At 41.0% G+C, this 25120-nt stretch overlaps 1 protein-coding gene across 1 annotated transcript; it reads right to left on the bottom strand.

Annotated features, from left to right (window-relative positions):
* Positions 1-12106: 12106 nt before the first annotated feature.
* Positions 12107-22240, bottom strand: LOC131270714 (uncharacterized). Its single transcript, XM_058272468.1, has 4 exons — positions 22161-22240; positions 17829-18623; positions 17251-17371; positions 12107-12112 (listed from the first exon to the last, which is right to left on the bottom strand). The coding sequence occupies exons 1-4, from the start codon at positions 22238-22240 to the stop codon at positions 12107-12109; spliced, it is 1002 nt and encodes a 333-aa protein (XP_058128451.1).
* Between the last annotated feature and the right edge of the window lie 2880 nt (positions 22241-25120).

Raw genomic sequence — 25120 nt, 5'->3', positions numbered from 1 at the left:
TGTCCCCCACTGCTTCAGCTGAGCAACCTCATTCTTGGCTTGTTGGACCACGTGCACCAGCGGTGCATGGGTTTCGGCAGCTTCGGGCATCATTCCCGAACTTTCTATGGTACCAACAAGGTCCGTTCGAAGGATCTCTTTCGTGACGACTTTTGTTCCATTCCCCGGCACGAGAATATGAACGCGATCGCCCGCGTGTATTTTTTCTGGTGTGCAATACTTTATCTAATCGCTTAGATAACGATGCGATCTCACGAGTAAGCTTCTCAATTGGGTCAATGACCGCTTTGTCTCGAACAGGTGTCATTGGTGTCGGCGTTTGCACGTGATCGATGGCGTCCCCTCTGCGAAGGCACATTGAATCAACGATGGCATCGGCTATTGTTATCTTGTCCGACGCATCGCCTCGAGAAGCAATGACCGCTGCCTGTGCATGCGGCGGCAGCCTAGCAGCCCACAAATCCAGCAATACCGTTTCGCCTAAAGCATTGCCTGCCACACGCTTCATTCCGTTGAACAATTGGCTGGGCTTTTGACCTCCTAACGGTAATTCTGATAGTACCCGTTGGAGGCGGCGTTGTTGGCTAACGGCAAAATATTCGATCAATTTGCGTTTTATATACGAATATTTATCACTTGCCGGTGTTCCGTCGATAATGGAGCGCAACTCGGTTAGCTTGTTGGGCGGCACTTGCACCATTATGATATTGTACCGACGTGCGTCATGCGAGGAGCTAATGCCCGATGCTGCAAACCAAAATTCCAACGAGAGGAAATAAGTCTCGATATTGGTATCTATCATGCTGGGCGGGTTTATTCTTGGCACTTTAATAGATTCGACGAACGGTTCCGCGTGCCCGCTGACACCTTCAGCGACAGGAGTTTTATTGTCTTCGGTTGCCATGTCACTTTTTTGTAGATTCTTGAACAATTCACAGGGTCGTCGGGTCACTTTCGTCGGGGTCACCACTTTAGCGTGTTCTTTTCTCAACCAATTAATCGAACCGTTCGCGATGAAGTCTGAGATCGGAAAGATCGAATTTTATTCCTACTTACTAAATTACACTAAGCACACTACTACATCTTCAAAGCTACAATTCAATAGTGTCTCGATTTGACGTAACGCATATTTTTATAAAATATACAGTGCTGCGCGCAATTGTAAGGCTGCCACATGACTTTTAATAAAAACATTTTCACGTGTGTCTTTGCTATAAAGCATCAAAATTATCACAATATTTAAATCTAATATATAAAAGTCACCGTTGTCTGTATATATATATATATATGTATGTGCTCGCATCACGCAAAATCTACCGGGCCGATTTACACCAAACTTGGCAGGAAGGTAGCTAATTTTCCATGGTTGAATGATCTGAACTTCGTTTGTTGATATCCCCATACCTCCCTACCCCTCCCCAACACCTACCCTCTAAAATTAATGAAAAACAATTATAGTTCCACAATTATTGAACGAATTTTCACAAAAATTGGTACAAATACTGCTGACATATGGACATATCATGGGTTAAAATATCATCCATCTAGGGGAAGGGGAAAGGGGGGGCTCTCATATTACCCCCTACCACAAAAGTAGTAAAAATGCAATATGGGTATCAATTTCGAGTTATTTATGGTCTTTAAATCGAATAGCTTCACTCTTAATGTTCAATCTTACCTCAGACTCCCTTTACGCTTCTCCTCTTCAGTAAAAAAATAGCAATGCTCTAACGAAAAAAAAGTGCATTCTTATCATATCATGTTACGCAAAATCTACTAAGTCTATCTGTACCAAACTTTACTGGAATGTTGCTAATTTTTTATTCTTTCGAATGCCCTCCTTCCCTGCCCCCCTTTCGAACACCTATCGCTTAAAATGATGAAAAATAATAATAATTCGTCATTTATGGAATGGGTTCTTACAAAAATTGGACCACATACTATTTTAACATGTAGCCATATTGTGATAATATTTCATCCATTTGGCGGAAGGGGTAAGGGGGGCTACCATCCTGCCTTCTAGCTCAACAATGGTTACAATGCAATATGGGTATCATTCTTGTACAATTTGGGGTCACTAAATCGACTGGTCACAGTTTGAGTGCTCAATCTCATCTCTCCTACGTAATAAATATTCTCAATCATACAAAATCGGTCAAATCAAATCAACCAAACATAATTATAAGAAAGCCAATTTTTCAAGTGCGAAATGTCCAACATTCTAATGCTTCCTTCCTGCCTATAATTTTCAATCACCCAAACCAGGGTTCTCCAAACTTTTTTTAACGCGGGCCGCATTGGGTGGAATAACCGTAGCGTTAGGCCACATTTACCCAAGGAGGCGAGGGTCGTAGTTTGGAGACCCCTGACCTAAACGATAGAAAATATCTAAAAAACTATGATGCCACCTTACGACAGATACGACGGATTAAAAAAAAGACGCTATCTAACACCGTAAATATCGCGGGGTGATGATAGAAGTGCTCTTAAATAATCGTCGATTATCTGTTGTTTTGGTCCAACTGTGGTTTAGGCACAGTTTGTCTCATACTTGCTTTAATGGATTAATTTCAAATGCTTGCACTAAGCTGGAAGCACATTTAAGTAATGAATGCAAAATGTATATTTACATGGCTTGGTCGACTAAAAAAAGGTAATACTAAAATTTTCAGCACATAGCAAAATTTAAGATAGTAAAACTGAAAACTGATACTGAATGCCAACACTCTTCAGTTTGGAATTTATTTCTACCCGGATGAAATCGGGTTAATCAGCTAGTTTGTGATAAAAGGGGCTCGAAAGGATCATGCACCCTGGCAATGCGGAACGTAGTTTATCCATGGCTGCATTTGTTATGGATGCAAGATGATAGATTTTAAGCTTGTGCAGCGACGGAAACACTTCAGGAATCACTAAGAGGTCATTAAGCTGGTATACCAAGAACCGCAAGCAGAACGTATATCCAATTGAAATAAAAAGAGAAAAGTAATATTAGCATACAGTCTTCTTGTCAATCTTGAAGTCGATGGTCGTTTCCTTACCGTCTTGGATGCTGTAGATAGTTCATTGATTTTGTTTGATGGAACACTTTGGAAGAAATTATCGGAAAAATAATCAAATAACAAGTTCAACTGAACAAGATTAGGTAAACGATCCAAATATTGGAGCTGTAGTGATCTTGGTTTGACATCTCGATCGACTGGAGCTAGATTCACTCACAGGACACTGAACTGAAACAGGCCACGGCTGCCAACTGCGTTGGAGCCCACAGGAAGTTAGGGATAGTATATAAGGATCCGCGTCCGAGAGCACAGGCTCTCTTCGATCACAGACCGCCGACGCGTTAATAAACTTGTTAACAAAACACATAGCCAGATCAGTCCTCACAGAGCCATCCATAATGATCCTGAAATACAGTAACAAATTTAATTTGTTAATTTCAATTTAAATAATATAACGCAGTTGGAAAAAATAAACATAACAAGTGTAAACCTGTGGTCACAGCTTTGCGCAACCGCATGCGGTGGCATTTTTTCGCATGGGAGAGATAGGGATCTTGCGAAGACGAAAGATCTTGCGGTTTCTGTACTAAAAAATCAAACAGACAGTTCAAAAACGAAACCGCATGCGCTTGCGCAAAGCTGTGACCATAGGTTAACGTACCGCAAATCTAGATGTCATCTCTAAACACCTGAGCAATAAGAAGTTATTGCAGATAAATTGAATACAGTCCCCACGTACAATACAGTAACCCCATTGAATACAGTCCCGATGTTCCATTTGCAGAATCATCTAGTTGATATTTGGCATTATCGTTGCTAATCCTTTGAAAAACTCCAATCTGTTGCAATCCCAAAATCTTGGGCATTTCAGTTCTTGCTATGAGGGAATCGGTTTACATTTCTCGAACACGTTATCATAAATAGTGCCATACAAATGAAGGGTCTGCAAGAAAAGAGCGAAACATATTGCAACTTTCAACAGGCCTTTTTTAGAATGGTTTCATCTGTCTTTAAAGTTCCCTTCAACTTAGTCAGATTTGACATCAGGAATAATGATTCGATCCTGTGCGAATGGATCGCAAGGAAAGTAATACCGCGACAATTTTCCATCAAACAGTTCAACATCGGTTGACTAACGTAACAGTGAAGTGAAGCTCGGTGAAGATGTTTTGATCCAGCTAAGAACGCCCTATTTATGCCGTCACCCGCACCAATCCAGTAGATAGTAATGTCTCGTAGTTCCGGAAAAACTATTTCAGAAAACGGACGTACGAAGAAAGATCCAACATATACTTTCATCGATTTGAGTTGATGGCCGAAGTGCCTGTACACTTTAAGAGCATATTTTGATTTGCAGTCCATGACGATTTTCTGCAGGTTTGGAGCGATGCTGCAGATATCAACTGCTTCGAATGTGTTTGACTTAAAATTCGGTATAATCAGTTTAGAAAAATGTTGAAACACCGGGAATCGCTTTAAACCGTCACCCCTATTCAACATTATAGCCTTCAACTTTGGAAGCTCCGGTAGAATGTGCTCGAGTTGCGAGGGTTTTTCTATCTTCGAACCATCTACACTCGCTACAAAGTTTTTGATACTTCGCAAACATTTAATGAATGTCCCGTCGCTTGTTCTACAGGTTTTGCCGAGCATAATATGGCGAAACTGTCGCTGACTTGTCCTGTGTGGGTTTTTTTCCAGTTATCTACGTTCAGCCAGACGCGATCCATTCTGCGACCAAAAAATGCCAAGCGTGACCACTGACGACACACCAAAGATGCATTTTTGAGATCGCATACGCCCAAGTAGTCGAACATTATTTCGAGGAGCTAAAAAACCAAAAGGATGTTGAACCGCAACACACGTGTCATTCATCAAAACTCACTTCTTCTGGTAAATCACAAATTCCCATCCGTTGGTTGGTAAATGAATCCATTTCGAGGGCTGATGAATCTTATGGTTTCAATACACTCAACTGAAAGAAAATGCAGCAACGATGGTAGAAACACAACTGAAATATAGAGGAACAGTATCATACGATATCGTTCTGTAGGAATAGTGGGAAGAACCTTCTGGACGTCGCGTTTTTCGTTAGTTTAAACTTTGACAGACTGAAGGCCGCGTTACACGCAGTCAATCGAGCACGCCACATAGACTGCGGTTGCCGTACCCGCTAGGCGAGGTCGCATGCAAGTTGTCCTCCACTTGTGTCATCAGGCCTCGGGCCTGGGTAAAGGGAGGACGTTTTTATATGGGAGCTTGCACGCGGTTGAACGATGGAGGACGTTCGAGCAGTCGAATAAAAAAGCAAATTGGGATGTGTGCGTGCATCAATTTGTGCTATTTGAGAGTGTGTGAGTGAGAACGAGCAGCCCAGGTTTATGTATGTAGTTGTGAAAAGTGTTTTCTTTCGGGTTGGTGGCGCAAAATAAACATGTCAGACTCCAATTCGAAAAATTATGGAAAATTTATTGAATATTCACTGGACACTTACAAATTCAATCGGATATATTAAATACACACTTTGCAAAGATAGACTTACCAGAATGATGGCACAACTCATTACAATCACCAACACCAACCACTGTTAGCCGGTCTTCGACCAAGCCAGTAGCAAACACATTGTGCACTTTGAAGAGCTTCGAGGTGATGGATTCGCTAGAAGAGGGATCGAAGGATAAAAAAGTACATGTTAATTTACAGGAAAAGGTGTAAAACGGATTGCCCGGTTGCGTTTTGCTTTACCTTATTTCTTTCTACCGTTAATTACGTTTGTCGGCAACGATACGATGTAGGAATTCTAGGAACACATCGGGTGTAGGAATATCCCGGGCACAGTGTAAGAAAGCTTTCGTCTGTCCGGCGAATCATCTAAAAATGTATTTATATTTCATTATACTGCACAAAAACTGCTACGGACTGAACAACGACATGCTTGTGCTTACCCTCTTTAGTAAGACCAGGATTGGCGACACCGGTTGCACCGAAACATCCGACTCCGTCTTTACTGCCTCAGATGAAGATTCCCCGGTCACTCCGTCGACTTCCTGAAATGCTGCTTCTTTTGCTGCTTTTGCGGCAATCACTTTAGCCTTTTTTGGGTCCTTTTCTCTTAAAACTTTGTGTCCGCGCCGTTGGTGCGCAACCGCGTTAGCCCGGCTAGCTCTTGACTACAAATGGCGCTTTGGACTTGTCAAATTTTCACCGAATCGTCGAGCAATTCTAGTACCTACACAAGGAAACACACAAGTGTACAGACACGGGCTGCCATGTTTCACACACCATGTTGGATCGAAGCGGTACGTTCATAACACAGAAGAGGAAGATAGCAAAAAATAGCCTGGCCGTGTAAGGGAGAAAGCATGCACCGAGTCTTGTACACAACATCCAAAGTATAGGTCAGGGGTGGTTGCGGATGGAGGAAAGTACTCGAAATCGCCTAGCGGGTAGTATATCTAGCTCTACCGATCCAGAGCTTTTTATACCGCGTCAAGTATTCAATCCAGAAATGGTGGGTTTTTTCGTTTTGTATGGGAATGACAACGCAGCGCGGTGTCAAAAAAATTGATTCGAGCACTTTTTTGAACGCCAGAAATGCCTTCAATTTCAAAAAAGGGAAGTTAAAATTATTGATATGAACTTAATTTTTCAAAAAAAGGATACCATGTTATTATTTGTTGTTCATGTTAAGATGGTTTTCATTATTCGCGATATTTTTAGTAGTTTATTATTTAAAAAATTCATGTCAATAATAAATGTTTGTTATTTCGGTTTTACTTTCCCATGTTGACAATGGTGAAAAGGATGGAAGGAAAACTTCTAGAAACAATTTAATTCCCTCGATGTGTTTTCTTGTTTGGGGGTACTTTAACATCCGGCACCCGGTGCGGTTCCTCCCGCATTTCCCATTCCATATCTCTCACCGCAGAGACCGTTTTCTCTCCTCAAGGCTTCTGTAAACTTTTCGCCACGCACTTTCCAAGCGGTTTTCGTTGGCAAGGTTCTGTCGGCGGCCTCTAGCCCTACGGGCCTTGCTCTTGCCCCCCGTGAAATCCTCACTTGCAACCTGCTGGAGGTCAGCGAGGGTGTTTGGTGTGGTGCCTAATAACGGGCACTTGCTGTATGATGACGATGTAAAATTATTGCTTCCCATATCCTCTCCTTCCGACTTCTTACTCCTTCAAAAATCCCTCAACCGCTTTGCAAATTCAATTGTTGTGTTATATCTGCTGTGTTTTATGATACACTTAAAAGAACTTTATTATCTACATAATTATGTTTTCAAAAAACGTTATAAATTTATTATACTCTCATTAAACCCAACCTTAACTAAACTTTATCCAACTTTGAATAATAAATCGCTTAACTGGACCTGCTCCCTCGGAGGTTCGAATCAAAAAGGGGCGATCGTGGTCTCTCGATGTCCCAGCTAGCTTCGCCGCGCGTGGCCGTGTTGCCAGTAACGACAATTAGTTTACTAACCTTAGGCTACTTATACCAGTTTATAATTCCTCCCGGGGGGGGAAAAACGGACGTTTTTCGATTATTACGGGTGGTTGTTCTTTCCTATCGAAAGAATCCTTTGTTTTTGTCGAGAGAGCTCTAGGCTGGTTCTAACTGATGAGAATATTTTCTCAGCCTGCTCATGTATTTTTTTGGGATCTTTAACGTGTAACTGGTTGAAAATTATTTCGTTAGGACTGTAGCCCGTTGATGAGTGAACTGTAGCATTGTATAATGAAACTGATATTAGTATAAGTTCTGAAGTGTTTGAATTTTGGAATTTGTGTTTGTTCGTATTTAGAATTTCTATTATAGTGGAGGGGGTCCGCGACAGCCGAGCGGTAGCGCCGGTTAGAAAATCGGCCCATGAGCGCCGGGGCTCACCACCTCGACGGTGTGGGTTCGAATCCCAACTGAGACCGGACCCCTCCCCTGTATGAGAGGACTGACTATCCACGTACACATAGGGTAAAAAGTCTCGTAAGCCCTTCACGGGCAGGCATGACCAACAAGGTCGTTACGCCAAGAAGAAGAAGATTATAGTGGAGTGAGTTTTTTCGACCTGTCCATTACTTTCTGATGATGACGCGTATTTTAGCGAAGTTCCTAAATTGCTTAAAAATGTTTTTAACTGTACCGACGTAAATGTCGTTTCGTGATCGGTAACGATTTCAAGAGGGATTCCGAAATTACTAAAATACTTTACTAGTGCTGCTTTAACATCTACTAAATTCTTGGAGTCTGTTGGGATCATTTGTGTAAATTTAGAAAACGAGTCGACCATTGACAGAAAACTTCGTGAATCAATGCTGAAGATATCCATGTGTAGACGCTCCATGGGTTTCCCAGTAGCCGGTCTCGGTGATATTTTGATGTTATACGGCCTCCGTTCGTATTTGTGTGAATTACACACAGTGCATGTATTCACCACAGCTTTTATCTGGCAGCGCATCTTCGGAAAGAAATACGCTCTCTTCAGCTGGTTTTCGACCTCGTTAATTCCTCTATGAGCTCTTTCGTGTTCCTTCGTGACCAATCTGTTTTGTTCCTCGACAGATGCCACGTCTTCGACTTGGAAGTGCGTTATTACAAAATAACCCGAGCTGCTAAAATGATTCTTAAAATAAATTTGAATTAGATTCAGTAAATTTTCTGGAGCTAATATTGCTGTTTGTTTTCCATTATGATACTTTTTCAGGGTCTCTACTATTGCGGTTTCGTCAAAATTTGGTCTTTTTATAATTATTCTATTGTAAGTTGGGAAAGGTGTCTCTGAGACATCATCGGTTTGTTCCGAAATTTGATAGATTAGTTGGTTATGATAATAGTTTACAGGTCGTTCACTAGACTTTATAAAGTAATCATCTGACGTGTCTGCAGAGTGGACAGTTTCGTCAGACTCTTGGACGTTTACTTCGACGCCTTCAGCTTTCCTGCTAAGCGCGTCCGCTACGACATTAGCTTTACCTTGCTTATACTCTACTTTATACTGGTAGTTTTCTAACTCTAATCTCCAATGTAGAATTCTATTATTTTTCAACTAGGTTTTTTAGGCCAGGTACCTGGCCCGTCAGCAGTTCCTGGCTCATCTACCGGTCCATTAAAGGTTCCATGTCGTCCCCGTTACAGTTTCTAGGTATTTCTGCCGAAGGTATATTGTATTGACAATTGCCGAGCAGTTCTGACCCTCTCCCTGTTCGACCAGTGCCTGGTCTTGGCGCACAGAATTTATCCCTTTAACTTAAGCCCCCATCGACATAAATGTAAAAGCACTGTGTTGTAACTACAACTTGCGGATTTCGAAGAAGTTCGAAGCGATTAATTATTTTAGACTTTGTCAACTGACTCGTCAAAATTAAGTTAATTCATCCGTTTTCCTGATCCTAACCCCCAGTCCCTTTCGGGTTTCCCTTTTATATTCCGTCCCGGGCTCCGGTTCAAACATTTGAACTATATAGTTCTAAACTAATATTAGTCCCGAGTGAGCGTTCCCGTTCTCACTCCCCAATTCTCACGCTATCACGCATGCAGCCCTGTCGTTTTGACACACTGTTATATCGCAAAATGTTACCAAAAAACTAAACGCGTCTATCAAACAGCTCGGTTAATAGGAAATTTTTCAAAGACAGATACTTGTACCGAGTTACAGCATATTGTACCAGTTTCTGTGCTCCACAGCGCATGCCCTGTGGTTGCACCACTTTTTATGCTTAGCTTACATGAACCGCAAAGCAACCTTTGCAAACGGTAAAATGTTGTTAGTGAGTCAGTCAACGGTCAAAATCTGCGCACATTTGTTTTTCGGCCAGCGTGTGAAAAAAAGGTTTACAAAAAAATGTTTTTTGCGTCTCGTGTAAACTAAGCATAACACTCCTACTACGCATGATAATCCGTAAATGCGATATGCGATGTGAATTGCGCATTGTTTCGGCCAATTGTAAGAATCCTCTCAAACAGTATTAAAACAATTCAGAGATGTCAATTGCTTTGCACCTCCTTCTCTCTCCATGCCATCCGTGCCGCATTCGCTGCAAATTCTGGGGCTCACTATTCCCCACGTATCAGTTTCTCCTTCTTGCGTTTGTAATGAAGAATTCCTTCCATGTGTGTGACGATTCGCGAAAGGCGCAGTTCGGCACACTCTGCCGCTTTCTATCCCGCATTTCCTGTGTTTCGCGGAAGGAACGACCCCCATCTCTTGCCTTGTTCGTTTCGCGGAAGGTAAAGCTACCTGTCCGAACAACAGTACTCTCGGATCGGTCGTCCGTCTACTCTGCCGTGGATAGCGGTCCCCACTTCTCGCATTCTTCTTTTGTTTTCTTGTATTCGTAGATCCACAAACACAAGCATTGAGATTAGAATACGAATCGATTGGCTGCGTTATAAGCTAATCCTGTATGCGAGCGTGATTGTTCTCACTTCCTCTCACATAATCGCGAAGTGAACTCGGACATACCGTCCAATGCCGTTGAATTTCTCTCTCTCTCTCTTTTCTCTCTTTTTCTCTGTCTTTCCCTCTGTCTGTCTTTCCCTGTCTTTCTCTCTCTCCCTCTATCTCTCTCTCTCTCTCTCTCTCTCTCTCTTTTTCTCTCTCTCTCTCTCCCCATCTCCATCTTACATTTCCCATTTCACATCTAACATCTACCACCTCCCACCTTCCACCACCCAACACCCACCACCCAGCACCCACCTCCCACCTCCCACCTCCCAACTCTCATCTTTCACCTCCCACCAACATACCTACCATCTCCCATCACAAACCACAAACCTCCTGCCACAAATCACCCATCTCCCATCTCCCATCTCCCATGTCCCATCTCCTATCTCCCATCGCATTCACACTGTCTCTCTCTCATAATCTCTCTCCCTTTTTATTCATCTCTCTCTCTCTCTTTCGCTCTCTGGCTATATCTATCCCTATCCCTATGCTTCACCTTGTCATACTTTCCATTTTTGTCTCTCTTTATCCCACTATGACTGCCTCTATCTTTACTGTATGTCTCTCTCTTTCTCTCTCACTTTCTCGTTCCACCTTTCCCTATTTCTTTCTCTCACTCTTACACACACTTACAACTCAAAATTCCAACAATTGCGCACAGAAGGGTCGGTTTTGTTTAGCAGGCCCAGTTTTCTGATTTTGAATTAGTAGCGACATCGAATCAGACTTCGATCGAATAAGGGTTACTTTTCGCGCGCGTGTTTATTGGGCCATGGTCGACCCTCGGAAGGAAAATTATTATATAGGATGAACTTTTTATAAAGGTTACCCTACTACCAATTTTGAATGAACTCAGGCCTATCCCCGTGGATCGGAGCGAGACGCAGCGACTGACTTATGCTCTGTCGCATTCGCGCTGCAGTGCCGAAATTTTTCAACCCGCTGTTGAGTGAAACTTTGCATGAAAAATGAAATAAAGCGACGGATGGAAAGCATAAACCGTTACAGTTTGAACGGAAAGTTTATTTACCGGCACCAGCGCTGCCACCAACGGTAGAACATTTTCCAATGTAAACAACATTGACGCTTTCAAATCTATTATCGATGCACAAAAAAGAGAAGAAATAAAACAAAATTGCTCCTTAATGGTTATTCCTAGCCAAGTGCATCATTCAGACAAAAGATAGTTCCACTAAATACCTATGCAATAATATTTATATAATCTCAATCGCCTCAGAATTGATTGTGTTTTAGTCCAAAATGTATGATTTCCAAAGCATTCGAAGCATTCTCGTGCGGTCTCTTCAAAGCAACACTCGATAGAATAAAGAATCCTTCTACATAATTTCTATATGTGGGTATGTTTTCATTTACGTTATTACAAAATCGTATAAGTGTTACATACCTATAATGACAACGAGAAAATAGACAAATATTATTCAATTTATTGATGATATTTATCTGTTAGATCTGTTGGAACGATCTGTTTGTGCATGCACATGCACATGCATATCAGCAATTCCTGCGCTACAAAAACATATTACGAGTTTGCTAGTTGCTGGCTTAAGTTATGTTCTAAGGAGGGTGGATGCGATATTTTTTTCTCCCGCAATCAATTTTTACTCTTCTCCCGCAGTTGCTACCATTGCTACCGCTGCACGTTTCACACCTGTGAATAAACGAATGCATATCAAACTAACATATGATCGGCTATTCACAAAGTGTGTCCATTATATTCAAAACATCAAAAATATATCCCAGCGATACATTGATCATTTGAATCATGGATCTCGAACGCCAACTATTGCTAGGTGTTTGATGTTAAAGATTCATGTTCGCAATTTGATATTTGAAATATAGAATTCTTTTTCGAGTTTTATCTTCGGGCGTGAAAGAGGTCCAACAGTGGGGCGTTTTATTTTTAAAATAATCGACATAGACTGTCCTTATACCGATTAAATCTTGATTAGTGACGAACGTTTGCATTTCGGGAATATTACAATAACGTTGGCATTTAAAATATGAGACAAATTTTAACCACTTTTCATGAAAAAACGGAACACGTTAGCTACTTTCTGTTAAAAGCAAATTAAAGAGTAGCATTTCGTTTAAATTTAAAACAAGTCTGACAACAACCATCTACGTTTGATTGTGTGTTAAACATCCAGCTTAATAGCGGACCACGTGACAAACGATTATTTAAATCCGGATGGCGACAAGTGGTAAAAAAGCCTAGTATTTTATATTACTTTTGAAGCTTGTTACAGTATATTAAAAGTGTTTTGTGGTCGCTAAACTCCCATAGAACGGCATATCGTGGCTGAAAATCAGCGAGAAGGATTTGCCCAAAGTCGCTGTTCTTCCTGTCAAGACTTCCGGCGTATGGAGAAGTTATAGTGTGCAGTGTCTTCCGGAATAAATCCACTTTATCAGAAAACACGATAACGACAATTCAGTGGTTTGGACATACATAGCCACAGTAAATCATGCGTAAAGAGGATCGGAGGAGTTGAACGGGTTAAATATAATTGAAATATCACACACTGCTAACCTTCCTCAAGCCTATCAACTACAACCAATCGAAAAAAAAACATTTACAACAACTGAAAACATTCCTACATGGTTGGTTTGGTTGGCTATGCCAAAGTTTCGGCCAAGGCCAACTGGCCGTCGGAAGTTATTTTGAAAGTACTAAAATCTTAATCTTACAATAAAATTTACTTTATTCCATATACTGGGTTGACTTTTTTCTTATCGTCGACGAAATTTGTCTATTTTTTTATGCAAACGTTAAGGCCGTGTTTCTCAGTTCAAAGGTTAATTACAAAGTAACGGTAATCTTTGTCCGGTAGTGGTTAATTTTCTATCCAGCTGAGCAGTTGCTACACGAGTTTATGTATTTATATTAGGGTTACCAGCATTAAAAAAACGAATGCATTTTGACTAAGGAGTGCCATCAACCTGCTCTCTTTTAAACTGTCAATACATGATTTCACCTTATGCTGGGAAACGATTATGTCTCCGGCAGAAGAAGATGATGTTGGAGCGCATTTTGCACACAAAAGTAGCTTTTGATAAGAACTAGATTTTTATCCGTTACTTCCGAATGCTGTCTCCAATTGGTTTATAGATTTATGTGTAGATCTTTACTAGTTTCCAAAAGACGTAATCTCATGAAACAATCAAATGCTAAGCAATGAAAAATGCGAGGCGACATCGAAATCTGAAAAAAAAAATCATTGCAACTTGCAGTTGGATGTAGTGGATGTAGGTAAGCTGTGCAGTTAGTTTTTAACCAGATTTTGGCATGGCCTATCTTTGTAAAAGTAATTTCTTATCTGTAATATATTTCAAGCTAGATATGAAGCACAGTTCCTCGTAGAGGAAAAAGTTCCTCGTATTTTGCGATCAAGCATGAAGCAAAGTTCCTCGTAGAGGAAAAAGTACATCTTTCATCATTCGTACTGTTCTTGCTCCGCATCCACTTTTGGTTTGCATGTTCTTAACGTATAAAGCACATGTTACATAAAAAACATGCAACTTAAGCGCTTGGTCACTGTTAATGACGCCGGCAGTACACTGGGCCTAGCGTCAGTTTGTATTGAAATTTAAATCAAACATTTTGCGGTCATATTTTAGTACCTTTTATTACATGTTAAAAATGTGACGAACAACTGTAATGATAACACAAAGAAATTCCATGCGCATATGTATATTTAATGCTGCGCGAAAATATAACAAAAATAATCATACGGTGCGATCGGTTGTCGCCACACGAGTGTGGCAAAACAAGAATCAGCTGGTTCTTGTTAGCGGTTCTATTTACAAGGTCAACGCGCGTGCGTTATACACATGTGTGTATCAAGCGACGCGTCCGTGTACTGTCACGCAAACACCAAAGCAGTCAAAGAAAACCCTAGTTAAACCCGAGGGTGTACAAGAATCTCGGTGGACTACTGGAACAATTCGAGATTAATACCCCACACGCTTCGGACTGGCAGAATCAAATGGTAAGTAAAAACTTTAATAACAAAGACAAATATATACATCTTTCACCCTCAGGCAACATATCAACTCCCAAAGCCGAAGGAACGGCGGAACACCTGCTACCAGGCGAGCAGAACACATCAGGAGGTTACAAGAGGACCGCAGAGGGGAGCGAGGCAGCAGAACGAGAAAGGCAGAACAGAACAGAAGAAAGAGAAACAACCGGAACAAGAGTTGTGAAATGTTTTTTGAATTTTTTCACATTTTTTTGCAAAGGTTCAAAACAATGCTTAAATTTGTTGAATTATTTCATTAATTATTTCATACGCTTCAATTATTTCATGAACTCCGGTGCTGCATCAGAAATGAACGGAGCTGCTTTAATAGGAAAAGTAGCCGAACACTTCACAGAAAAGCAGCGGTCATTTTCCATAGCGAAATGTTGGTGGGGTAGTGGTTAGTGATCCGTATACAATATAAATTCATTGCCTAGTAAGTACGGTTTATATTTTCGAATAGCCCATCCCAGCCAGCCAAAATGAACGCAATTCACCCGCATACACCCATAAAACGAAGTATCTATAAGAATTGCTGTAGCAGTTGCACTAGCCTTTGCTATACACATCCGGTGTTCATGAAAATTCATCGAGAATTCACTCCAGCAAAATATCAATTCACCCAGTAGCGCGCATTTTTTCGAATGGAAAAAAGTTGTTTTTTATTGTTCACCTTTCGCTCTTCGTTACCACCTCAACCCTCACCATCTTCTTGATGCTTCTACTTCTCGCTCGCTCGCACCTGTTCTCGTGTTCAATTGGGTTTGTCCGTTCTAAGGCGTACTGAAGTCTTGTCTGTGGTCAGTCAGGGTCAGGGTCAGGTTTTTTCCTACTTATCCGTTGAACGTTTCTGCCCTCCTTTTCGTTCTCATGCGTGTAACACTTCTGCAATCCGGTGTGGTTCTGCTTGGATTCGATTCCACGATCGTGTAGAGTCTCGTCAAACTGAAAGTATAGAACAAATCATGCTCGGCCACCGACACCTCCTGAGATCTGTAGCTAAAAAGTCACTTTTTATCAACCACGAACTCGTATCATTCGGAGTCTCCTATGAAGAGATCGTTAAAACTTATTGATTGATGGACAATGACGCCATGTTGGGGTTTAGAAGCAGCTTGACACAACACTGTTTCTCTGCACTGTTTTACTTCCTTGAATTTTTCCTATAATATGAAATTCTCTGAAATAATTATGCAAGCCAGACTGGCGGCACAAACGTTTTTGGTTGCTTGAAGGCTCAGTTTTGCAGAGGTGACTGGAGTAGCTACTGCTTGTTCACAGACAGTGAAATTTAAAGTATTACTTTTGCGACCAACTTTTTCGGACATACTTATTGCATATATTGACTATTTTTAGCAAGAAGATGGATACGGTAAGAAGAAGAAGAAACAAGAGAGTTTTTATAGCATATTTATGACATACTACTTCTTTTCAGTTTCACTCTCTTCAAGAACATATGCAGAATCGAGGCATAACAGTTACTTGTTCTCAAACACCAGCTCCAATCGTTATTGATCTTTATACCAATTCCAATTTTAACGCAGTGAGCACAATAATACACCCGGCTAATACCAATAGGATACCAACAGGATACATTGCCAATGCCGATAATAGTACACCAGCCATAGTAGCACCCACTTCTTCCACCTCACCGGTATAAATAATTACACACCTTGAACTCGACACAGAAGAAGAATGTACACCAGCTATCCACACACCCGATATACAACCCGATTTACCATCTGTACGAACCACAGATCGCGAGGCATCTCCACCGAGCATCCACCATTCAAGATCGTGTAACACGCAAGCGCTGGAAAAGAAGCTTGACGCTGTTCTAGCGGAACAAAAGCGCATGCGTACCTCTTTTGAGTTCGCAGTTGAAGTACTTGGTGTTGGGCCCTCAAGAGGTGTGAAAGTACCTTTCAAATTCAGCCCTCTTCAAACCCAGGCTGAACTCGAGGCGTTTGACACTCGCCTAGGTAGCGACGAGCAGTTCCGGCTGAATATGCTGAACTATATGCGTGTTTGTTCCGGTGCAGTGCATGGAAACATGCTAATGCATGACGGAATAGATATTGTATTTTCAAAGCATTTGTTTGCTGAATGCAGCTGGACAGGTGTAGGCCGTCCGTTTTCAAAGATACCATTGATGAAAAGCCTCAATGTTATAAACCTGTTCCGCGAGTTGGGTTCTGAAAACAGCGGCTTTTTAACCGATCGTTTTATGGAGCAGTTTTTTATGAGGAAGCTTCGATTTGCCAAATGGCGATTGAACCTCCAAGGGCTACGGCGGCCGGTCAGTCGGGCAAAAGCAAGGGAGATACTCCCAGTAGAAATAGATATGGCGAAGCAGGACTAAGCTATTTGATTATGTTATCATGAAATATACTTGAATTCAAAGCAAGAAGCTTAAATTAACCACGTGTGTGTTGATTTTAAAATTTAATTCCGAACATTTTATTGATGTAAAATCGATTATGGAAAACAGTAAAAAATATTTTTTTTTTTTATTTAATTTATAAATTCATTATAAGACTCCTCCATTTATCAATGTGTGTAGTAATGGTACAAATAATGTGTCTCCGGTTTGGTTAAACGGAACAACCACAAGTTTGCATTTTACCTGGCATGGACGATATACTGACATATTATTCGAAACATTTGTTATATTCCCTTTAAAATTTAACATTAGTTCAGCCGCAAATGGTGCTGTATAAGCTGGTTGACGTTGTTTTATTTTTTTCCCATAGATTGAGACTACCGAAGGTGATGGTTTTGTAGCTGTCCAATACTGAATAATATCATTTTGTGTGCTACGAAACCAACCATCACGATTACCTTTAGTCAACATAAAATCTCTCACATACAACGTAAAGCGACGGCTAGACACAGCGGTATTCGCACGAATATTCCCGCCGTCCCGCGGGAATACCGCTGGACGACGGGAAACTCCATATGAAAAAAACGGATTTCGTTCCCGCTATGTTTAAAAAACGCGAAACTACGACCCGGCGGGAACGGACGCATTTGCTTAATTGAAACGTTTCATGAAAAGTTTCATTCGCTTGCTACAACAACGTCGGTATGGGCAACGTATATGGATGCGGCCGATGTTGTTGGAGAGAAACCAAAATGCGAGTAGTCTTCGACGCAAAATTTTGGAGGAGGAACTCAACAACACCATTCATAAACTTTATATTTGATAATGACTCACAATTCCACTTTTACCTGCCGCCAATTTAGATCACGTAAACAAACTAAAACGTAAACAAAGCTTCACTTTGACAGATCGGGCGAATAAGCTCGTTCCCGCTGGATATTTTGTCGAATCTGGGCTACTTTTTCCCGTTCCCGCCACCTGGAATTCCAGGCGTGTTTAAACGGCGGTTAACATTGTTTTGGTTCTCTTTTAAAAATACATTGGCAGGGCTCATAAGCTGTTTGGGGATGTTGAAGCTATCCAGTTCAGAAAGGCGATTAATAAATTGCTCCAGGTTTGATCGTCCATTTCTCAAAAGTTTTTTCATGTGCTGCAGCTCATTTTCAAATGGGTATGCATTTAAAGAATGCAACGGACCGAGTCTTTGAACCTCATCAGCAACATGTAACAAGTTATGTATGTTACTGCTTACGTAACCATCCCCATATACTACTTTATAATCGGAAACAAACTTCTTTAACATTTCATTAGCTTCATCCCAATAGCACTGGTACACGCTTGATGATAAAAGAGTAACCGCACAATAAAGAAGCATAAAGTGTTCATATGCAACTGGACTTATTTTTTCATTCAGAATAACAACACTACCATAATGAAGAAAAGATGCATATTCAGAACCCTTCCAATGCTTCAAATCATCCAAAGTTCTAAATTTGCGATGGATTTCCGATGGCAAGTTTATGCGAGTCAGATGATCGGAAATAACCCCATAGGTTCCCTCCGACCATTTTTCAGCACCCCACTTTCCATACGCCCATCCATACAACAATTTTCTCATCACTCCTAAATCTATGAGGTGAAGACGGTCACCAACAATGACGTCTTCTACTATGTTGAATCCTTGTAAATCCAACAAGGGCGAACGAACTTTGTAATGAAGCTCATACGCCCCCTCGCGAAATGCAGCATCGGTTCTTACCCTACTACCAATTTTGAATGAACCCTGGCCTATCCCCGTGGATCGGAGCGAGACGCAGCGACTGACTTATGCTCCGTCGCATTCGCGCTGCAGCGCCGAAATTTTTCATCCCGCTCTTGAGTGAAACTTTGCATGAAAAATGAAATAAAGCGACGGATGGAAAGCATAAACCGTTACAGTTTGAACGGAAAGCGTATTTTTGAACTTTGGATGGCAGCGGCGCTGCCACCAACGGTAGAACATTCTAACCGTAAACAACATTTACGCTTTCAAATTTGTTGTCGATGCCCACACAAGATAAGAAATAAAACAAAAATAGCTCCTTAATGTTTATTCCTAGCCAATTGCATCATTCAGACAAAAGATAGTCTCACTAAATACCTATGCAGTAATATTTATATCTTCCCAATCGCCTCGGAAATGATTGTGTTTTAGATGATCAAAGATGTATGATTTCAAAAGCATTCGAAGCATTCTCGTGCGGTCTCTTCAAAGCAACACTCGATAGATTAAAGAATCCTTCGACAGAATTTCTATATGTGGGAATGTAATACGTTATTACAAAATCGTGTGTGTGTGTGTTACATACTTATAATGACAACGAGAAAATAGACAAATATTATTCAATTCGAACGATCTGTTACCGCATGCAAATGCACATGCATATTAGCAATTCCAGCGCTAGAAAAACAAATCACAAGTTTTCTAGTTGCCGGTTCAAGCTGTGTTCTAAGAAGGGCGGATGAGATTGTTTTCCTCCCGCATTCAATTTTTACTCTTCTCCCGCAGTTGCTACCATTGCTACCGCTGTACGTTTTACACCTGTGAATAAACGAATGCATATCAAACTAACAAATGTTCGGCTATTCACAAAGTGTGTCCATTATATTCAAAACATAAAAAATATATCCCAGCGATACATTGATCATTTGAATCAATGATCTCGAACGCCAATTATTGCGAGGTGTTCGACGCTAGGGTTTCATGTTCGCCATTTGATAGTTGAAATATAGAAATCTTTTTCGAGTTTTATCTTCGGGCGTGAAAGATATCCAAAAGTGGGGCATTTAATTTTTTTAATAATCGACATAGACTGTCCTTATACCGATCAAATCTTGATTAGTGACAAACGTTTGCATTTCGGGAATATTACAATAACGTTTGCATTTAAAAAATGAGACAAATTTTAACGACTTTTCATGAAAAAGCGGAACACGTTAGCTACTTTCTGTTAAAAGCAAATTAAAGAGTAGCATTTCGTTTAAATTTAGAACAAGTTTGACATCAACCATCTACGTTTGATTTTGTGTTTAACATCCAGCTTAATAGCGGACCACGTGACCAACGATTATTTAAAACCAGAAGAAGACAAGTGGTAAAAAAGCCTAGTACTTTATATTACTTTTGAAGCTTGTTACAGTATTTTTAAAGTGTTTTGTGGTCCCTAAACTCCCATAGAACGGCATATCGTGGATGAAAATCAGCGAGAAGGATTTGCCCAAAGTCGCTGTTCTTCCTGTTTAGACTTCCGGCGCATGGAGAAGAGTATAGTGTGCAGTGTCTTCCGGAATAAATCAACTTTATCAGAAAACGCGATAAAGAGCACGATTCAGTGGTTTGGACATACCTAGCCATAGTAAATCATATGTAAAGAGGATCGGAGGAGTTGAACGGGTTAAATATAATTGAAATATCACACACTGCTAACCTTCCTCAAGCCTATCAACTACAACCAATCGAAAAAAAAACATTTACAACAACTGAAAACATTCCTACATGGTTGGTTTGGTTGGCTATGCCAAAGTTTCGGCCAAGGCCAACTGGCCGTCGGAAGTTATTTTGAAAGTACTAAAATCTTAATCTTACAATAAAATTTACTTTATTCAATACACGTAGTTGATTTTTTTCTGATCGTCGACGAAAATTTGTCTATTTTTTAATGGAAACGTTAAGGCCGTGTTTCTCAGATCAAAGGTTAATCACAAAGTAACGGTAATCTTTGTCCGGCAGTGGTTAATTTTCTATCCACCTGAGCAGTTGCTACACGAGTTTATGTATTTATATTAGGGTTACCAGCATTAAAAAAACGAATGCATTTTGACTAAGGAGTGCCATTAACCTGCTCTCTTTTAAACTGTCAATACATGATTTCACCTTATGCTGGGAAACGATTATGTCTCCGGCAGAAGAAGATGTTGGAGCGCATTTTGCACACAAAAGTAGCTTTTGATAAGAGCTAGATTTTTATCCGTTACTTCCGAATGCTGTCTCCAATTGGTTTATAGATTTATGTGTAGATCTTTACTAGTTTCCAAAAGACGTAATCTCATGAAACAATCAAATGCTAAGCAATGAAAAAATGCGATGCGACATCGGAATCTGAAAGAAAAAATCATTGCAACTAGCAGTGACTTGGATGTAGTGGATGTGGGTAGGCTGTGCAATTCTTTTTAACCAGATTTTGGCATGGCCTATCTTTGTAAAAGTGATTACTTATCTGTAACATATTGCAAGCTAGGTATGAAGCAAAGTTCCTCGTGGAGGAAAAAGTACATCTTTGATCATTCGTATTGTTCTTTGCTCCGCATCCACTTTCGTTTTGCATGTTCTTAACGTATAAAGCACATGTTACACAAAAAACATGCAACTTGGTCGCTGTTAATGACGCCGGCAGTACACTGCGCCTAGCGCCAGTTTGTATTGAAATTTAAATCAAACATTTTGCGGTCATATTTTAGTACCTTTTATTACATGTTAAAAAAGTGAGGAACAACTGTAATGAAAACACAAATAAATTCCATGCGCATATGTATATTTAATGCTGCGCAAAAAAATAAAACAAAGATAGTCATACGGTGCGATCGGTTGTCGCCACACCAGTGTGGCAAAACAAGAATCAGCTGGTTCTTGTTAGCGGTTCTATTTACAAGGTCAACGCGCGTGCGTTGTACACGTGTGTGTACCAAGCGACGCGTGCGTGTACTGTCACGCAAACACCAAAGCGATCAAAGAAAACCCTAGTTGAACCCGAGAGTGTACAAGAATCTCGGTGGACTACTGGAACAATTCGAGATTAACACCCCACACGCTTCGGACTGGCAGAATCAAATGGTAAGTAAAAACTTTAATAACAAAGACAAATATATACATCTTTCACCCTCAGGCAACATATCAACCCCTAAAGCCGAAGCAACGGCGGAACACCTGCTACCAGGCGAGCAGAACACATCAGGAGGTTACAAGAGGACCGCCGAGGGGAGCGAGGCAGCAGAACGAGAAAGGCAGAACAGAACAGAAGAAAAAAGAACAAACGGAACAAGAGTTGTGGAAAAGGCTTTTTTTTGCAAAGTTTCAAAACAAAGCTTACAGCGGCATCTCGTGGCAAAGCTTACAGCGGCTTTCTACAGTCGAGACACTTTAATTATTTCATGAACTGCGGTGCTGCTTCGGAATGAACGGAGCTGCTTTAAAAGGAAAAGCAGCTGAACACTCCACAGAAAAGCAGCGGTCATTTTCCATAGCGAAATGTTGCCTGGGTAAAGGATCGTTCACGCCAACAAAAGTGACGGTCCGAGATGTTTGATGAAAGATTCCAACTACTGTACATTTCATACACCCATGTCTAGCATTATGGCCAATTACCAGGTACCTGGCCCGTCAGCAGTCCCTGGCTCTCCTACCGTCCCATTGTTGGTTCCATGCCGTCCCCGTTACAGTTTCTAGGTCTTTCCGCAGAAGGTATATTGTGTTGACAATTGCCGAGCGATAAGTGGGTTCAAATACAAATACGAATTGCGGGATAAAAAATTATGAAATAATCTGACCCTCTCTCTGTTCGACCAGCGCCCGATCTTCACGCGCAAGATGTGTCCCTTGAATTGAAGCCCCCATCGATATGTATGCAAAAGCACTGTTATATCGCAAAATGTAACCAAAAAACCAAACGCGTCTATCGAACAGCTCGGTTAGTAGAAGGTTTTTCGAAGACAGGGACTTGAACCGAATTACCCACACAACACATATGCATGTAAATCGAATATCAACTTGAAATAATCGTACTTCTATGCAATATGATTGAATCGTAAATGATGCTAAAATAATGCCTAAACGTACAAAAGTGGAGGCGCTAACCGTACATTGTTCAAAATGTATATGTTTAGTCGTATATTTTCTAAGTCGGCATCATATACGACTTACGATATACATCAGCCGTACATTGTTCGTATATCTGTACGTATGCATAAAGAAAATCGTATTACATTCTTAATCGGCATCATATGCAACAAAGAATATACATTGCTCGTACATTGTCTATGCATAATGCGATTCCGATTCGAAATATACTAATATGAGATTCAATTTATTCAACTTTATACGACTTCGTGTTGTGTGGGTACAGCATATTGTACCAGTTTCTGTGCCACACAGCACATGCAACCGGGTACTGCAACCTTTGCAAACGGTAAAATGTCAGATAGTCAATAAACTGTCAAAATCTGCGCAAATGTGTTTTCGGTCGTCGAGTGACAAATAGATTTGCAAAAATTTGCGCAACTGGTATTGCTTGCAAGCCGATGGAAAATAGTTGTTTGTGATGATATTTAATGTTTGTTCAAAAGATTTCGGTGAACACATTACCTCTCTGTAATTTGTTACAGTTAAACATTCAAATCAACACTGAATGCGCTTTCATTTGGATCGGCTCACGAATAGGAGCGTCGATACGAAACAAAACAAAAAAAATGACAGCAAAACTGACATTCGCGGGAGTATTATACACCCGTTTGGAAGGTAAAGCTACCTGCTCGCACAGCTCGGACATATCGTCCTATGCCGCTCGCATTCTCGCTCTCCCTCCCTCTCTCCTCTCACTCTCACTCTCTTTTTCTTTCATTCTCGTTTTCTCACCCAATACCTCTCTTTCTTTGTTCACCACTCTATGTCCCTTACTTACCCAACTCTACCCTCTCACCTTCCACCGCCCATTTCCTACCTCCCTCCTCCCACCACCCATCTACCTCCACTGATGACCATCCACCCACCACCATCAACCACCACCAACCGCCCATCAACCACCACCAACCGCCCACCAACCGCCACGAACCGCCCACCAACCGCCACGAACCGCCCACCAACCACCAACAACTGCCCACCAACCACGACCAACCTTTCACCAACCACCATGAACAGCCCATCAACCATCTCCCATCTTCCATCTCCCATCTCCCATTTTTCATCTCCCATCTCCCATCTCCCATCCACTCTTTCTCACTTTGCCAACCACATCTACCATCGCATTCACACTGTCTCGCTCTCTCTCATTATCTCTCTCTCTGTCTATTTATCTCTCTCTCTCTCTCTCTCTCTCTCTCTCTCTTATTATCTCTCTCTCTGTCTATTTTTCTCTCTCGCCTTGTCATACATTCCATTTTTATCTCTCTTTTTCCCACTATGTCAGCTTCTATCTTTACTGTATGTCTCTCTCTTTCTCTCTCATTTTATCGTTCTACCTCTCCCTATTTCTTTATCTCACTCTTACACACACTAACAGCACAAAATTCCAACAACAACGCACAGAAGGGTCGGTTTTGCTTAACAGGCCCATTTTTCTGATTTTGAATTAGTAGCGACATTGAATCAAGCATCATTCGAATAAGGGTTACTTTTCGCGCGCGTGTTTGTTGGGCCATGGTCGACCCTCGGAAGGAAAATTATTATATAGGATGTTTCATACTTCACCTTCTTTGTTACTTCTTCGATAAAGGAGGAAGCAAAACATTCTCGCACAAACTTAAGTTTTCCTTCTAGTCACCAACCGTACATCCGGCTGGATGGCAACTAACGCAATACTGTTTTATTTTGCTAGGAATAAAGACGCGCAGCGATATTAGTTAACCTGTAAGAACACAATAATAATCAAACATTAGCAACTTTATAAGAACAAACACAACACAACTCACCTGCATGTTTCAAGAAGTTGGTTTGGTACGTTATTCAATGCCACGATACCTTTGTCCAAGTACACATACCGTGTGGAGTATGTACAAGTGGTCTGAAACGTAACCAGGTCACCGAAATGATAAATACCGGATTTGTCGATGAAATCACGGAATACAATTTGATATGGGGGTATCCATTTCTGATAAAGAACACTTAAACATCGGCTTACCTGATTGTTTACTCGCGGACTTAGCCAAATTTTTCGATCCCGCTGTCGAACATAGCCCGCCGCAGATGCCGCGATAGCAAAGGAGCGTCCTTTTTGTGCGATCGAACGAGCGCGACGATGTGCGTGTGGGTGTTTTTTCCCGATCACACAGCGCATCTCACACGCAGAGTGATTTTGACACATCGGAGTAAACAACGCAGCACGGTAAGTTCGCCAAAGTTTTTCGCTGATAATTACATGTTGTTTTTACATTTCAGCTGCTACAGGACAATATTTCTTATCTTCAATCAACCCTCAAACGATCAACCTACGATCCAGAGCAA

Source organism: Anopheles coustani (genome assembly GCF_943734705.1).
Source record: "Anopheles coustani chromosome X unlocalized genomic scaffold, idAnoCousDA_361_x.2 X_unloc_5, whole genome shotgun sequence".
NCBI classification, from domain to species: domain Eukaryota; kingdom Metazoa; phylum Arthropoda; class Insecta; order Diptera; family Culicidae; genus Anopheles; species Anopheles coustani.
Note: the sequence above shows the minus strand (reverse complement) of the source record. Positions and strands in the feature narration are given on the sequence as shown.

What these genes read in the sequence shown, in the direction of transcription:
- LOC131270714 (XM_058272468.1), bottom strand. Translation starts at nt 22,240, where the DNA reads ATGAAATGTACAGTAGTTGGAATCTTTCATCAAACATCTCGGACCGTC. An exon ending in GTGAACGATCCTTTACCCAG is followed by an intron (nt 18,624 to 22,160) that starts GCAACATTTCGC and finishes TAGTAGGGTAAG; the next exon opens with AACCGATGCTGCATTTCGCG. An exon ending in GGTGGCGGGAACGGGAAAAA is followed by an intron (nt 17,372 to 17,828) that starts GTAGCCCAGATT and finishes CGCTGTGTCTAG; the next exon opens with CCGTCGCTTTACGTTGTATG.